General features: G+C 46.2%; 1 protein-coding gene and 1 non-coding gene across 7 annotated transcripts in view; both read left to right on the top strand.

The window, feature by feature from the left end:
• The window catches only part of Htt (huntingtin), a 131,759-nt gene that overhangs the window by 97,171 nt on the left and 17,205 nt on the right, over positions 1 to 17,383 (top strand). For all 6 annotated transcript variants that reach the window (XM_074042707.1, XM_074042706.1, XM_074042709.1 and 3 more), the window contains 14 exons: positions 33 to 212; positions 344 to 520; positions 779 to 855; positions 2,345 to 2,483; positions 3,282 to 3,404; positions 5,164 to 5,377; positions 5,779 to 5,924; positions 6,986 to 7,163; positions 8,121 to 8,216; positions 10,926 to 11,113; positions 12,959 to 13,085; positions 15,049 to 15,149; positions 16,423 to 16,577; positions 16,936 to 17,075. In XM_074042707.1, coding sequence (XP_073898808.1) covers positions 33 to 212; positions 344 to 520; positions 779 to 855; positions 2,345 to 2,483; positions 3,282 to 3,404; positions 5,164 to 5,377; positions 5,779 to 5,924; positions 6,986 to 7,163; positions 8,121 to 8,216; positions 10,926 to 11,113; positions 12,959 to 13,085; positions 15,049 to 15,149; positions 16,423 to 16,577; positions 16,936 to 17,075 — 2,041 coding nt within the window. The remainder of the gene's footprint in view (positions 1 to 32; positions 213 to 343; positions 521 to 778; positions 856 to 2,344; positions 2,484 to 3,281; positions 3,405 to 5,163; positions 5,378 to 5,778; positions 5,925 to 6,985; positions 7,164 to 8,120; positions 8,217 to 10,925; positions 11,114 to 12,958; positions 13,086 to 15,048; positions 15,150 to 16,422; positions 16,578 to 16,935; positions 17,076 to 17,383) is intronic.
• LOC141411286 (small nucleolar RNA SNORD105) lies at positions 1,287 to 1,372 on the top strand. The gene has a single exon (XR_012436077.1). It is a non-coding gene; the product is annotated as a small nucleolar RNA SNORD105 (small nucleolar RNA).

The raw sequence follows: 17,383 nt of genomic DNA, 5'->3' as shown, positions 1-17,383 counted from the left end.
TGAAAATGGATCTTTCATTGTATCTTTCCTAGTGTCAGAACCTCCACGACTCGGAGCACTTAACATGGCTCATCGTGAATCACATTCAAGATCTGATCAGCCTTTCCCATGAGCCTCCGGTGCAGGACTTTATTAGTGCCGTTCATCGAAATTCTGCTGCGAGTGGCCTTTTCATCCAGGCAATTCAGTCTCGTTGTGAAAATCTGTCAACTGTAAGTCTTCTCTCTGCCTACTATTGCCAGTTTACTTTCTGTCTTAAAAATTGAGTAGTGGAATGTCTTAAGTGTTGGTTTCCATTTGGCAAAATAATCAGCTCCTATTCTTTTCTTGTCTTGAATATTAGCCAACCACCCTGAAGAAAACACTTCAGTGCTTGGAAGGCATTCATCTCAGCCAGTCAGGTGCCGTGCTCACGCTGTATGTGGACAGGCTCCTGGGCACCCCCTTCCGTGCGCTGGCTCGCATGGTTGATACCCTGGCCTGTCGCCGGGTGGAAATGCTTTTGGCTGCAAATTTACAGGTACTAAAAAGAACACCAATCGTAATTTATATCAAAACTTAGCAGGGTGAGTCAAATGTTTTATTTTTCTTGATACAACCACTGATAGGATCACGTATGCCTTAGACAGACTTGTCATTCTGTGTGTATCTGACCAGCTGCTTCTAGTGTGCCCTTGCTATTAGAAACTACACACCAGTTTATCCTTTATAAGTGAGTTTAGGGTTATTGTGACTCCTTACATGTCACAAAATCACTGATGTCTTCTTGTATGTGTAGAGCAGCATGGCCCAGTTGCCAGTGGAAGAACTGAACAGAATCCAGGAGCACCTCCAGAGCAGCGGGCTTGCACAGAGGTGAGACTATAACATTGGAGCACTTGCATTCAGATAACCCAAGACAGAAAGACTTGTGCAGGCCAAGAAACTAACATGCTGTGTAGATGGGCTACCATGGTAGAAAGACTCCCTGAATCTCAAACAGTGGAATCTCACCTTATTAGACATGAAGAACAATGGCCTCACACTTTGCCGCTTATGTAGAGGACACCTGGAGCCTGTTGGCTGTTCGAGGGATAGTAGATATTTCTGTTGCCTCTATTCACTGCCCTGCGATGAGTGGGAATATGAATTATCAGCTTTATTCTAGGAAAGTCAAAACATAATAAAATCAATAGGTAAGAGAGTGAATCTGAGAGCATTCCCTGGCTCTTGATTACATCTGTATCTTGTTAAATTCTGTCTTTTCATAGCTGTTCAATCACCTGATTGAAAGTCTCTTAGAAGCCTCTGTTACTCTCATGATGAACCCATGTGCCTCTGAGCTGCCATGATTCTGGCTTCAAAGTAAACCCTCTGAAGAGATGGGAAAAAGAAAAAATAAAAATAGATAAGAAGAAGCCTTTATCAGAAGCACTTGCATCTGTAATGAGAGCATAGTTCCATGGCTACAAATGAAAGAGCAGCTTTTTCCTTCTTTCCTCTGCCACATTTTGGGGGAGAGCCTGCATATGTGTAGGAGAGAAATTCTGTGGGATTTCAGTCTTAAGAGGTCTTTCTTGTAGTGTCTCTTGTCTGATGAATTTTCAGCTTATAGGACCAACTGATGGCATAACTTGCGTTACAAAGTTTCCACTCAGGTGGAAGATGGTAGAAGAGCAAACTGTTACTATGTGTTGGTTTTTGGGTTTTCGTGGGACTGGGGTTTGAATTCAGGGCTTTGTGCTTGCAGAGCAGGCACTACCGCTTGAGCCACACCTCTAAACTATTTTGCTGTTCTTATTTTGGAGATGGGGGTTTCTCGAACCATTTGCCTGGGCTGGCCTCAAAACTGTGATCTCCTGATCTTGGCCTCCCAAGTAGCTAGGATTACAGGTGTGAGGCACCAGCACCCAGCTTGTTATTATGTTTGATCCTAGAATTGGTCATTGGGCCAGATGAAATGATTCTTCTATGAGATGATTGTTGCTAATGGCATACAGTTCCTCTTACTTGTTTACGGGAGGTTAAATAGCAGAGTTTGTGCACTTTGATCTTAGCAGAGATTGTTTTGCATACATTGAGACTGCCTTTATTAGCTGTTATGCCATGGATTGCCTATTGGAATGATTATAAATGAGATTTTTGGAAAAAATTAATGAGTTGTCAGTTGTGGTAGTTAAAAACAGCTGGGGTCTGACTTTGCACTATCACCTGCTGGAGTGTCTAAGGGAAATTTTAAACAAATGGCGTCCTCCTTTAAGGAACCACTTGTTTTCCTTATGTTGTGTGTTTCTAGAACCCTAATTTGCAGACTTGAGACTAAAAGATAAACTATACTGCAGTTTCATTTGTGTTTGTGTTTCAGACACCAAAGGCTCTATTCCCTGCTGGACAGGTTTCGACTTTCCACAGTGCAAGACTCCCTCAGCCCCTTGCCCCCGGTTACTTCCCACCCGCTGGACGGGGATGGGTGCATGTCATTGGAATCAGTGAATCCAGACAAAGTAAGTGTCCAGTATGTCTGTGTATGATGCCCAGGGCACACGTGGAGACACTGACACCTCTGTCCAGAATATGGGGGAGGGTGGGGAGAGGGAAAGTCAGTGCACACAGAACCTTCTGACATCCAGCTCAAGTCATTAGGGGTTGGGGCTTGAGACATGGGGGCTGGATGTCCTAGTGAGAAAGTCAGTGCTGATAAGGGACTCTTGTGGCAGGTGTGTGGAGTCAGGGTGGTTTGTGGGAAGGTCAAGAGAAGTTTCCAGCCCAGGGCCAATGGCTGATAGGTGTTCCAGCACATGCTGACAGACAGCCTGCCTCCCTCTCCTTGTGAATTGATGCCATCTCTGCCACCAGCCCTGATGTGTTGTCATTACCCTCACTACTCACACCTCAGAGTTAGGGACCACTTCGGACCTCAGGAGAGATAAGCTGAGATTTCAAAAAACAGCATCACAGGTAGAGGAAAGCACAGGTCTGTCCTGTGCACCTCAGTTAGGCCTCCTCAGCCCTGACTGCTGGGGGGAAATAAATGGGGTAGACACCCCAATGGAGGATGGTTGGGATACTGTCCAGTGAGGGGAGAAGTTCTCCAGGTGGAGGAGAAAAGGAGTGGGCGACTGGGTAGGGAACAGCAAGTGCAGAGGAAATATTTGTGGACTGGTGAACTACAAGCCCAAGGTGTGCCCACTGCCTGCATGGCCAGCCAGGGGCCCAGCGTTACCATGCTGCTGTCATGCCAGCACAGGGAGGCCCTTAGGTGCCTGCCTGATCACACACCCTTTCCCTTTTGTTCTTTCCAGGATTGGTACCTCCGCCTCGTGAGAGCCCATTGTTGGACCAGGTCAGATTCTGCACTGCTGGAAGGTGCAGAGCTGGTGAATCGCATCCCTGCCGAAGACATGAGTGTCTTCATGATGAACTCGGTATTAGTGCATTTGTCTCATCAGCAGCACGTGGAGGATTTTAGTCTAGCCAGGGAAAGCATGTGGGGGCTCTAATCCAGAATGGGATAGCACATGGGATAGGGCGCTACTCCAGATGGGAACAGGATGCTATTTCAACCACATTAGAATCCCAAAAGAGGCAAATCATCTTAAATCAGCCTTGCATACATTTAAAGAAAATGTGGGTGTTCACAGACTGTTGTCAGCTCTTCATGTGTTTCATGGTAGTGAGGCATTGATGTCTTAATGCATTACTTAAATAATTTGTTTATGCTGTTCTAGAAATTGATCTTTAGCAGACTCCCCATGTAGTGCAGGGGCTTTCTTGTCCTCTAGATGTAATAAGGTTCCCCCTCACCCACCTCAGATTCAGAGAGTACACTGCAGAGCTGACTTAGCAGGGCTCAGGTTCCCTGTACTCAGCTCTGTGGGCAGGTCCTATGAGGAGTGGGCCCCAACAGTCATCTTTTAGCCATCTTTTAGCAGGGCTCCTTCTCTGACTGACGAGGACAAGCAGCTGACTACCCTTGTAGGTCACAGCCTGCCTTGACAGGCACTAAAGAAAATGGAGAAGCGGAAACTAGGATTAATGCAAGGGAAGGAGGCCACAAAGCCAGAGATCAGGAGGACAAGGCCAGGTGTGGGTGAAGAGGGACTCCAGGTGGAGGCAGCATCAGAGCAAGGTCTAAAGTACTGGCTTGGTAGTTTGGAAGTAAGTACTGCGCTGAAAAAGAAACAGGGAATTTGGCCCAAAATCAATTTGCCAAAGTTAGTATATCTTAATAACCCATGCAGTGGAATTTGGATTTTCCAAATTTACTAAATGGGCTTTTAATTGGCTTTAAAGGTTCCAGCTGTAACCCCTGGAACATTCAGTTTGAACACTAATGATGAAATAGATTTTCCTGACTATTAAATAAGAAATGATGTTCTACCTGGAAAAATTGGCCCCCAGATCCTTAAGTGGCTAAAGTCAAGTTGACAAAAGACAGAAGACAGATTATCATGTGAAGCGCTCCTCTCCTAAGCAAGGGCGTGGCCTTTGTGTGCCCCTCCACCTTCTTCCACATGCCTGTGCAAGGCTTTCTCCAGCTACGGAAGCTTGCTGACTCACTGGTTTCTTGAGCAGCATGCTAGCATTAATGTTCCACTTGTAAGAATTAAAATTTGTCATACTAGAATTTTTGTTTCAAATAAACCTAAGATCATAAAATAAAAAGAGCATTACTTTAAAGTTAAAGTGGCCCAAAGAGACCAGAATATATTTTACTGAGCAAATATTAAGCAGAATTGTTCATATATTTATTTATAACGGATGTAGAGCAAGATATTCTTCATTTAATAGAGAATTTATTTTTTTTTTTTTTTGTCTTCTTACTTTGTCTATCTGTACTCAAGGAAAAACTCTTACTGAATGTATTGGTTCCACTTTTGTTATAAGAAAGTAACCTGAGGGAGGCTACTTCATAAAGAAAAGAGATTTATTTTGGCTTCTAGTTCTGGAGGTACAAAGTCTAGGGGCCTCCTCTGGAGTCCCAAGGTGATTCAGAGCGTCATATGGCAAGAGATAAGGAGCATGACTGTGTCTCTAAAACATTCTTGAAAGCAGTTCTTACAATACACTAATCTGTATTACCTGAAACATTTGCATTGGCTTTGATTTTATTCTTCTTACCTGATAAAAAGCTTAAATTACCCTTCCTGTTTATTTGTCTGACTTCTAACACTCTGATATCAGGAGTTCAACCTAAGCCTATTGGCTCCATGCTTAAGCCTTGGCATGAGTGAAATTGCTAGTGGCCAGAAGAGTCCCCTTTTTGAAGCAGCACGTGGGGTGACTCTGGACCGAGTGACCAGCATCGTTCAGCAGCTTCCTTCTGTCCATCAAGTCTTCCAGCCTTTCCTGCCCTCAGAGACCACAGCCTACTGCAGCAAGTTGAATGATCTATTTGGTAATTTAAATAAAATTTTCTCTTAGTTTTAAGAAGGATTGCAAGGCCAGCAGTCTTTGCCCCAGGAAATACACAGTCTGTGCTGTTGGTATAATGCATGGGAAGGTTGACAAGAGATAACTGAGAAACAGTAACAGGTTTTGAGCTCTAGATTTCTTTTTGTTGTTTGCCATTTGGCCACTCCTGGATGTAATCAGGGCCCCAATCCCTTTAGGAAGGCTGGTTTAGACTTAGGAGACTTGAGTCCAGGCCACGGGCAGTCAGGAGGGTGCATGTAGGTATGTTCTCTGAGGCAGGGTGCCTGGAGCTCTCCTATGTTCACACAGAATTGTTTGATGGCTCCTGAATGGGAGGGGTCAGCTCTCATGGTCACAGCCACCCATGCAGGTTCCATCTTTCAGGGGATGCAGTGTTCTACCAGTCCCTGACCATGCTGGCTCGGGCCCTGGCGCAGTACCTGGTAGTGGTCTCCAAAGTGCCTGCTCATTTGCACCTTCCTCCTGAGAAGGAGACTGACACGGTGAAGTTCGTGGTGATGACCCTTGAGGTAAAAGCAGCTCCTGAACTCAGTGTTTCTGTGAGGGGTCATGTGACTAGCACAGCTGTTTAAAAACCAAAAGCCCACCAAGTGTGGCAGTGCACACCTATAATTCCAGCACTGGGGAGGCACATGGTGAACCTAATGTTAATAACCTAGACAGTGTGTTCTACTTGAAATTGGGCAGGAAACCTGGGCATTTCATCTAGGGGGGAGTCAAGCACTTGGCTCCCAGAAATAGGCACACACTGTGGGTGTGCTGCCTTTCCATGCAACTGCTAGGGAAGAGCCTGGCCTGTTTCCCCTCCAGTGCCGGAACTGCGCTGCCCATCCTGAGCAAAGGAGCTGCCATCTCACACCAAGGATAGGATTTGCTTGAGGGCATGGGTGCATCATTCACAAAGCAATGAAGAAATACCGCTCCTGAACCAGGCAGAGTTGGGTGGTCTGCAAGCCTGTCCTTTAGGTCTCAACTCGGTAGGGAAGACTGGAAACAAACCCACAATTCACAGTACAGAGCGAGGGCTACCAGGCACTGTGTGCTGCATGTGCAGGATGAAGCACTTTGCCTGCATCATCACATTTAGTTCTCACCAACCCTATTCCCATGTCACATATGAGGAAAGCAAGGCTTGAGAGGCTCAGGGACTTACCCATGTTCACTCAGCTAGGAAGTAGCCAGTCCAGCAGTTGAGCCTCAGTCCTGCTATCTACACAACCCTTATCTCCAAACTCAGCCTTGTGGCTGTGACAGAAGCAAGCCCTATGCTGCTGGAGCCCTGAAAAGAGTCCCTGTCCAGAGGTCATGCAGCAAGGAGAGGTTTCTGGAGACACCCAGAGCTGAAGGAAAGGCATTGTGGCAGAGGAGACTTGGGAACATTGGGGAGTAAGTGGGTCAAGACTGGATGTAAGGGAGCAGGGGATAGCAGCCTGCGACAGCAGTCCTCCTGGAAGGGCAGGGTCACCTGGTCTCCTGATCCCTCACAGCTATTAATGGAACTGCTTTCCCAGCGCCCCCCAATCCAGGAAGTAAATGTGTGGGCATTCTCTGACATGGTGTTTCTCTTTAGGCCCTGTCATGGCATTTGATCCATGAGCAGATCCCACTGAGTCTGGATCTCCAGGCAGGACTGGACTGCTGCTGCCTGGCACTGCAGGTGCCCAGCCTCTGGAGTGTGATCTCCTCCTCAGAGTTTGTGACCCATGCCTGCTCTCTCATCCACTGCGTGCGATTCCTCCTGGAAGCCAGTAAGTCTAGGAATGGGTTTCTGATCCTTGCTTGTCTGACCTGGCAATTACAGACATTTTTACTTTATACTACTTGTTTGCCAGGAAGTTAGGAGTTGGAGTGAAGAAGTGGGTGGAATGTGGGCCTTGTCTTTGGGAGGCCCCATCTCTGCACCTCTAGGATGTGGGCATCTACACTAGAATTTAACTTGAATTTATTTCTTTAGTCATTTTGTTTAGATTTTGGAGTTCCAGCTTTCAAAAAACTACTTCTATGTTTTATGTCCCTTTGATCTCTGGTCCTAGTTGATTGTTTCATGTTTTTCATCGTGAATGATTATAAGATTAATAAGATTACATTCAAAAGATGTCTTGTTTTCTGTAAAGTTGAAATGTGTGTCTCGATACCACATTGTAATACTAATATGTTGTAGAATAAAAGCGACTCATTCTTTCCAAGGAATAGTGTACTCAATGAGCGTCATTAGCTAAAAAAATTTTTTTAATTGGACATTATAGTTTACATGTTAGAGAATATTTTGAAGTTTTGTATTTTCAAATTAAACATTATAGAGTGGTGTTTTGATGTTTCATTGTTTAAATTGTTTTCATCTGTGCATTTGTAGTCAACTTGAAAATGAAGATCCGGGGATGAATTTTTAAAAGCTAGGCTTCTTGGGGGTCACAGTGATGCTTTCAGCAGTAATGAATTGTGAATAGTCTGATAAAAACCTTCAGGGTAGAGACAGCAACAGTGGGCTTAGAAATCTGAATGTAGAAGCCTAAGTCCCAGAATTGCCACATTCATGATCAACCAAGAGATTGGTACGTGCGTCTAGTATTTTCTGTTTGACTAAAGTTGGTTCCAAGACCTAGACCTCATTGACATAATCTGTCAAAATGAATTTTTATGAGTGCCCAGATGGAAGATCTGAGCGAAAAGGAGTGACACTATTGCTTGTTCTGCTGTGACCTTAGTTGCAGTGCAGCCTGGTGACCAGCTTCTCAGTCCAGAAAGCAGAACGGGTACTCTGAGGATTGTGGCAGAGGAGGACATGGACTCAGACACACCAAGTAAGTCCCAGTGATGCACCTAGTCTCTGTTTCTTTGGAGGGTTGAAGTTCAATCACAGAAGAGACTTGTAAAGTAGAAAGTGTGGACTCTTAGAAGCTTGCGTCTCTCTGTTGCTTGTCCTGAATTTAAGGGAGGTCTCAGCCCATGGCTGTGTACACATTGCTTCCTCTATCTCAGCACTGCCCTGTTCCTATCGCTGTCTGACCTTCTGGCCAGCTCAGCTGGCACTCTTGCAGGTACTCTTCTATATCCACATCCTTTCCTACATGCTAAGTATGCACCCCTCCTCTGAGAGGCCCCCCATCTCAGCACTTTGCACACAACTACTGTCACCCTGAGCTCTTTGAGGGCAGGGAATACACTCTCCTCCTTTGTGCTCCCAGAATTAAAGTTTGGCGTATTTAGTTTTTTGTTGTTGTTTTGGTAGGATTGGGGTTTGAACTCGAGGGTTTGTGCTTGCAAAGCAGACGCTCTACCATTTGAGCCAAGCCCCCAGTCCTAAAGCTTGGCCTATGTAGGTGATCAGCACATGTTTAGAGTGCCGAATGAGTAAGTAGAAACACTAAGGAACTTGGAGTTAGTCAGAGTACCCATGTTTATCATAACCTGAGTGACTGTTTCACCTCAGCCTCTTTAGTGCTGCAATTATAGATATACACCACCATGCCCATCTTTTAGTGTTTTGTTTTGGCTTGGTTTTAAAGAAAATTTGTGTTCTTTCTACAAAAAAAAATACTGAAATCACCATCATTTAAACCTGCCTGAGGCTCAGACACATGCTATAGCTTTTCTTGTTTTCCACTCCTGCTTCTCAGGTGACTGTTTAACTATGACAGTGGTACAAGGCTGTAAGGAGGATAGCGTTTAGGCCAAATGATTCCTTGTTCTGGCCTTCAGATTCCTGTGGCCTTTGGAGCTCCTTGATCCAAGGGTCTGGCAGGAACATTGCCCTGTCCAAAGTTCTGTACTTGGATGATGATCCACAAGCAAACAGGCAGGCACAGTGGTGGGAGGGCACTTGATGTGGGTTGGTGCAATTGTGCTTATGCTGCGTGGCCCTCTTGAGGCTGCTTAATTTAATCCTGGCCAGAGGAAGAGGCTTGCTGGTGGTTTGTTTTTGTTTTCTAAATCGCCTCTGTAGGTTGATACTTCTTAAAGATTGTCTGATAAATATTATTCACGCCAACCTCATTTCTCAAGCTCAGAGCTTGATTCCTTAAATCCAGTAAGAATTTTATTTTTTGGTGGTGGTGGTACTTGGGTTTGAACTCAGAGTCTTGCACCTAATGAGCAAGGCTATATCACACTGCAAGTCCTTTTTGCTTTAGTTTACTTTTAAGATAGAGTCTTACACAACAAGGGGATTGAACTTTGATCACAAGATAAAAGCGAGAGCACACAAGGGAGATATGAGGATAGGTAAGACACCTAAAAAATTAGCTAGCATTTGTTGCCCTCAATGCAGAGAAACTAAAGCAGATACTTTAAAGCAACTGAGGCCAATAGGAGAAGGGGAGCAGGAACTAGAGAAAAGGATAGATCAAGAAGAATTAACCTAGAAGGTAACACACACGCACAGGAAATTAATGTGAGTCAACTCCCTGTATAGCTATCCTTATCTCAACCAGCAAAAACCCTTGTTCCTTCCTATTATTGCTTATACTCTGTTCAACAAAATTAGAAATAAGGGCAAAATAGTTTCTGCTGGGTATTGAGGGGGTGGGGGAGAGGGAGGGGGCGGAGTGGGAGGTAAGGGAGGGGGTGGGGGCAGGGGGGGACAAATGACCCAAGCCTTGTATGCACATATGAATAATAAAAAAATAAAAATTAAAAAAAAAAAAAGATAGAGTCTTGATTTTGCCTAGGCCAGCTTAGACTGAGATCCTTCTACCTCCATCTCCTGAGTAGCTGGGATTATAGATAGGAAACAACACGCCCAATTTGCTGTGTTTGTTTGGTTGGTTGGTTTTTTGTTTTGGGGGGTTTTTGTTTGTTTGTTTTCCCCCAGCTTATTTTTTGAGATGAGGTCTTGCTGACTTTTGCCTAAGTTGTCCTTGAATCCCAATCCTCCTATCTCTGCCTCCCTAGTAGCTGGGATTACAGGAGGTTGCCTGAATCTCCTAGTATAGAACATTGAATGTTGTAGACTAGGAATGATATTCATCCACCAAACATTTGCCAACTCAGCAAATGATTTTTCCATATTATATGTGGATATGACCAGTCCCTGCCCTCCAGACCTTGACAGGTTAACCTGTCAAGGTCTGGAGTTTTCCTCAGAATTCTGCCTCAGGAGTTCCCATGAGAACCCTGTCCTGTGGAACCAAGGGGTTACAACTTGGTTCTTTGCACTTTAGCTTAGGGATAAATGCAGGTCCTGTGAGAGGCATTTGGGAGCTTGAAGCTGAAGAAGTTGCATGATGGTTTGTAGGTGTTGGTCAGCTGAGGCCTGCTGACGGTGGGTGAGAAGGCTGGGAACCAAGGCTGGAGCTCAGGTTCAAGACCATTACTGTAGTCCTTGCAGAGATGGAGAATTGGCATGGCTCAGATGCATGAGGAGGAGGTAAAACCTGCCAACCGTCGCTGCCTGCCCAAAGTCTAGGTTGACTGAGCAGGTGCTGATGGACTCTTGCCTTCTCCACAGTGGGAGGGTGCCATGGTGGAGTGTTTAGACAAAACTGCTTTCCTGACCATGGTCGTTGGTGTAGGTCCCAGGCACGTCACCACAGCCTGCGAGATGGTGGCAGAGATGGTGGAATCCCTGCAGTCCGTGCTGGCCTTGGGTCACAAGAGAAACAAAAGCATGCCCACGTTCCTCACAGCTGTGCTCAAGAACATCGTGGTCAGCCTGGCCCGCCTCCCCCTCGTCAATAGCTACACTCGTGTGCCCCCGCTGGTGAGTTGCCATTGTCGAAGACTGAGATAAACGAAGTGCACAGGCAGCCCGAGTCAGTATGGTACAGACGTTAAAGATGGAATCGTGTTTGTTTGCGGGCTTTTATGGCATTGGGGATTGAACCCAGAGCCTTGTGCATGCTGGGCAAGTGCTCTAGCACTGAGCCACATCCTCAGTTCTGGGTGTTTTGAGGCAGGGTCCCTCCATGTAGTCCAGACTGGCCTTGATCCTCTTCTCTGCTTCCCCGGTCCTGGGATTATAGGCATGTACCACCATGCTTGGCTTAAAACAATCTTGATTACTTAGAAGATCCCATGTGGTGGCCAGAACGTCTGGTTACGGATGCTTGTGACACCTGCCTGGGACTGGTAGGTACTGTGTGTAGTGGTTGTCAATAGAAATACTGAGTTCTCTAAAATGAGCAGAGTCATTGCATTTCCAAATAATGTTTCATCTCCACTGATGTTAATGTTGGATGTGATTCTAATTAGACTAATTAATGGTAGACCAGAAATTATACCCTGAGGTATTTCCCTCAACAGTCGTCACCTTTGAAAATATTCATGTATTTTGACGCAACCACTTTTGCAGGTTCTTTCTATAAATTGTCTTCAGAATTGGTTTAAAGTAGGCTTTATTGATTGGAACTCTTGTTTCAGATCATATGAATTATTTATCTTGGAGGGAAGAGCTCAGCTTAGGGGTTAGATTGACCTCTCTCAGTGAAGTTGTATCAGCCACTCCCCATTGGCTGCTGAAATACCACGATGGGACATGTCCTTTCCAGCCAGCGTCCTCAAGCAGGAAGGAAAGGATGGTCTATTGCAAACTTGAGCATAGAGCCAGGGCCTGAAGGACCCTGCTTGGAAAAGGCACATTGTCTCTGTATGCAAGGGTGAGGTGTGTGTGCATTTGAGGAGCAGTCCTTGTGGGTTTGGTGGTGTGTGACTCTGAGATGACAGCTATTCCTTGGGAATGGTGAGAGGAAACATGCAGGAAGGTACAGTGTAGAGGTCACACTAACTGGAAGGTTCTTGGGGATCTACCCACATGGACTGTATGCTGCTAAAAACTCCAGCAGAGGCTCTTTGTCTGTTCTCTGGATGAAGGTAGGCAGCTATACAGGTACTGAAAAGCCCTCTCTGGACATGCCCCAGAGAGTTTGGTGGGTGGCATAGGAGATTGTAAAGAGGGTTTTCCTGAGGTGAAGGAGAGCTTTGGCTCTTGGCCTGGAGCTCCCTTGAGTCCTCTGTGGCTTCACCAAGGGACAAAGCCATGCTAGTCAGATGGAATAGCATCTGGTCTGCCTCAGGGATCCTTCTGTACACGGTGCTTGTGCAACCACCTAGGGACAGAGGCCCAGATTCCTGGAGCTGACAAACATGGACAAGTGGGTTCTGTCCTGTGCCTGCTTGCCAGTATACATTTATACATGAGGCTAAGCATCATTAACACTTGCCTTCCTTCTAACACACATCTGATGTTTGTGGGTGTGGAGTGGTGTCTGACACCTGCCCACCGCTGCCAGCATCTCCCACAAAGTACCCGAACATATTGTACAGGCAGCACTGCTTTGTGGGCAGAATCACAGGAAGATGGTGGACCTGGCCTAGGAAAGACAAGGGAGAGTGGGTGTGGGAGGCATTCTTGTCAGTAGGAGGTCCTAGGTGGAGGAGTGAGAGCCCTTTTCCCAGGAAGGCTACACTGGCTCTTGGGACGTCTGTGAGTGGTATGGGGTGCCGGTTTAGCAGGGCAGCCATCTGAAACAAGGAGCACTTCATGATTTCCTCATGGTGCCCTGTCCCAGCTTGATCAGGGTGATGTTCTCTCTTTTCATCTTTTCAGGTGTGGAAACTTGGATGGTCACCCAAGCCAGGAGGGGATTTTGGCACAGTGTTCCCTGAGATCCCTGTGGAGTTTCTCCAAGAGAAGGAGATCTTGAAGGCATTCATCTACCGTATCAACACCCTAGGTACTGGTAGCCAGTCCACAGGTTCAGGCACTGCCACAGACAGCCAGAAGCTCCAGGGTCGGGGGCTTGTCATATGGCACCTAGAAGGTTCAGGGTGTGATAATGATATAAACCTACGTCACCACGTCTTACAGTATACTAAGTTCCTCATACAGTGGGAAATTAGACCTGAATGTCTACATGCGTTTGTTGCCAGGATTTTTGTATGCCAGGCTCGTCTGAATTGATCACGTGATGCCAGATTACATCTTACACACTTAGGCTAAATAGCAGAAGTGATTTCTTCATGATGTGTCATTGAGTTTACTGCTTTCATCTCATGTTCTCGTTGCTCATATGTGGGACAAGCAGATTGGGGAATGTGGCAGGCTAAGCTTGCCTGGAGCAAGGACAGTAGTGAGGGAAGGAGCCGGGCAACCGTGCACTCTGCTGCTCACCCTCTATGGGGGATCAGGTCATCGCAACCTCCAGGACCCACATTGTTGTGATCTATAAATTGAGGATCATGCCTTTTTCATGGGATTATTCCATATATGACCTCATTTGGCAGCTCAACAGTGGTAGCATTAGTAGCTCTGTCAGGACCCTTCTCTGCTTTCTGAAGAGCAGTCCAACTTGCTTCTTTTTGTTCTTGTTACTTGGCTGGAACACATCTGGTTGTGCATTGTAATCAGGAAATCCTGGCAGTTCTGCCCTGCCATGGCTTGGCATCTGGCTCCACCCTCAGTACCTTACGCTTCTGCAGGTTTTGTGTTTATTCTAATCCCAGAAGGTTTCAGCAGCAGACACCTTGCCTGGTCATTCCTCTTTAATCTGCTGGGCAGTTCATTTCATCACCCTGTCCTCAGTGACATCTGAGCAGGCATCAGTCAGCTCCCTTGAGCTTTTCTTCTTCCCTCTTCTTACAGACTGATTGCAGGCAGCCTCCCCGGGCCCCTTGTGTGGTCCAGGTCCTGATCTTCCTTTATGTGGCCTTATCCTGAATTGTCAGTCAGGCCTGCCTGACCTGCACTGTTTCCGTGGTCTGTCCTTTGATCCCACCCTTATTTTGTGTGTGGTACTGGGGATTGAACTCAGGGCTTCGTGCTTGCTAGGCAAGCCCTTGCTTTACCACTTAAACCAGACCCCAGACCTCCTGCCTGTTTTTCTCTTTCATCTTTATGTGAATTATCACCTGTGTCTGTCATGCCTGAATCTGCTTAAATCTGAATCGGCCCCTCTTCTATGCTTAGGGAAGAAGTCCTGGTGTTTACTGCTTCTGTCCTCTTCCTCCCATCCTGCCATCCATGGCCTTAACACAAGTTCCTTGGCTCTCCTCAGGTTACAATGGGAACACTTTAAGTACAAACCCCAGAAGCAGCCATTCAGTGAATTCCACTCCAAGTACAGCTCTTTGGCAAGACTAGAGTGCTAGGTGTGCCAAACCAGGTTGCGTGCTTTTCTGACCAATCTTCTAGACAGGGTCAAAGAAATGGTGGCTTTGTTTTCTTACTCTTAACAGCTTTATTGAGATAGTTCGTGTACTTTGCAGTTTACCCACTGAAAATGTAGTTCTGTGGTCTTTGGTTCTGTTCACAGAGCCTAGAGCCATAAGCAATCTCAAGATCAGACTTGAGGAGACTTTTATGTGCTTGATGGCCAGGGGGGGGCCTGACCCACTCAAACATAGCCTGCTCATTGTCACTGCACTACACCGTGGAGGTCAAGCAGCATCTTGGCCAAGCTTAGCTTGTGCTCCTTACATATTGCGTGACCTGGGTAGCATGGCTAACTTCTGGTGCCTTGGTGTTCTTGATGATGAAATGGAGAGAATAGTATTCCATACATCCCAGAATTGCCATGAAGATTAAGAGCTGTCTGTGGTCCCCTTGGAGGAGTCCTGATGGAGTTAGTAGTATACCAGTATAACCACCCACACGTTTGGGAAGCGGGTAGACTATCTAATGTAACGCTTACTTCCCAGGATGGACCAGTCGTACCCAGTTTGAAGAAACTTGGGCCACCCTCCTTGGTGTCTTGGTGACCCAGCCTCTTGTGATGGAGCAGGAGGAGAGCCCGCCAGAGGTGAGGCCACTGTAACTTGGGTGTGGTTGACAAGCTGCAGTTGTGGTAGCTCCTGACTCTATGATCAGCAAAAGGAAGACTACTAACACTTTTAAAAGAGCAGCCAGACCAGGTGTGGTGGTGCTCACCTGTAATCCTGGCACTCAGGAGGCTGAGGCAGAGAGTCCAAGGCCAGCCTGGGTTTCATAGTAAGTTCCTGGCAGCCTGGGCTATATGAGACTGTGTCTCAAAAAACAAAGCCAGGCACTGGTGGCTCATATCTGTAATACTAGTTACTCTGGAGGCAGAGATCAGGAGAATCGAGATTGGAAGCTAACCTGGACAAATAGTTCTCGAGATCCTATCTCAAAAATACCCAATGCAAAAAGGGCTGATAGAGTGGCTCAAGAGTTAGAGCGCCTGCCTGGCAAAGGTGAGGTCTGGAATTCAAACCTCAGTACTGCCTCCCTACCCCGTAAAAAAAAAAAAAAAAAAGCAGCCAGTTCATGTCTTGCCTGATTTTCCAGAGCAAAAGCAAACCTCCCTGAGGTTTGGGATCTGAGCCTGCCAGTGGCTGGGGTGCACCCTGTTATAGTGCATGCTATGTTGAGGATCAGTATGACTGTACCACTTCTTGGCAATATCTTCTAGTTCTGTTTAGATATCATTACCCAAAGAAGTGTGGGTTGAACTAAAATGAAAAAGAGACTCTGAGTCCAGAGCATGTACCTGGTTTCGTTTTTAATCAACTTACAAAAATTTATTTGGTTTCTGGAAGTGTAAATGTATATTATTTTCATATGACATGAAAAGCAACCATGTTCTGCTAAAGCAAAGCCCACAGTTTTAAATATCATGGGACACAGCCCTTGATTCCAATAGTGGGTGGTGCAGAAGTGACAGTGTGGTCACAGCACAAATCTTTAATCAAGGCAGTCTTTAAATTTGTCTGTAGATGCCAACAGGTTGCCATAGGTGATGCTTCTAAAAGCAGTGAGGAAATTTATGACAGTTTCTTACATAGTAATTCATATTTGAAATATAGTGCCTGTTAGAGACCTTGCTTTGAAAAAGACATTTGCTTGTTGGATTTATTACAAGGCACAGGTATGTGGAGGTGCCATCCCATACCAGGTGAATTTAGGCAGCTAATACCTATGGGAAGCCATGTCACACTCAGGGCTCTGAGTCCTCCCTCTGACACCATGTGGCCTATGAGCACTGCATGAAATGGAGGCAGATTTGGTGATCGGTGTCTCATTGTCGTGTTGCCAATGTGTGCCTTTCTTTCCAGGAAGACACGGAAAGGACCCAGATCCATGTCCTGGCTGTGCAGGCCATCACCTCCCTGGTGCTCAGTGCAATGACTGTGCCTGTGGCTGGCAACCCAGCTGTGAGCTGCTTGGAGCAGCAGCCCAGGAACAAGCCCTTGAAAGCTCTCGATACCAGGTTTGCCTGAGCTCCCATGTGGCACTGCAGGGCACAGTAAAGTGTCCTACCCTGCCTCATTGACCTGCAGCTTCTCCTGCCCCTTTCCTTTGTTGTCAGAATTAGAATAACACTGTGCCAGTGGCTCTTTCTCACAGGTGCAAACTCAAAAGTAATTTCGTGGCCAGTGACAAGTTGAAAATTCAGCCTAAAATTGCATGGGGGTCATTGGATTTTCACAGGCATCCTCTGGCAGGGCAGGGACAAGCACCTGTTCATTTGTTATTATACCAGCTTCCTTCAGGCAAAGCAGAGAGGAAGCCCTGGTGGTCTTCACTTGTAGAAGCAAATTGTTCTTTACCTTTGTTCTGAATTTTAGGTTTGGGAGAAAGCTGAGCGTGATCAGGGGGATTGTGGAGCAGGAAATTCAAGCAATGGTTTCCAAGAGAGAGAATGTCGCCACCCATCATTCTTACCAGGCGTGGGATCCCGTCCCCTCTCTGTCACCAGCTACTACAGGTACAGGGAGGGGCTATGGAACTTAGGCTAGAGTACAAGTGTGCCTGGCATCCTCACTGAGCCATGAGGCTGTGTGTGCATATGCTGCCCCTATTCTCAGTCTCATTCCAGCCTAGGAAAGTTTCACTCTCGAGGAAATAAAATCTGGAATTTTACTCTCATTTTACGTCTTTTGCCAGTCAAGTTGCAGGAAGCCAAAGAGTTCTTGAGGCTGGAAGACTGGCACACTACACGGGATTTAAAAGCAAATTAGTTGCTCATGTTTAAAAAAATCAACAGTTTGCCTAACCAACCTGTTTCTCTAGCTT

Source organism: Castor canadensis, chromosome 9 (assembly GCF_047511655.1).
Source record: "Castor canadensis chromosome 9, mCasCan1.hap1v2, whole genome shotgun sequence".
NCBI lineage: Eukaryota > Metazoa > Chordata > Mammalia > Rodentia > Castoridae > Castor > Castor canadensis.
The sequence above is the reverse complement of the archived record's forward strand: the minus strand, read 5'-3'. Positions and strand labels throughout refer to the sequence as shown.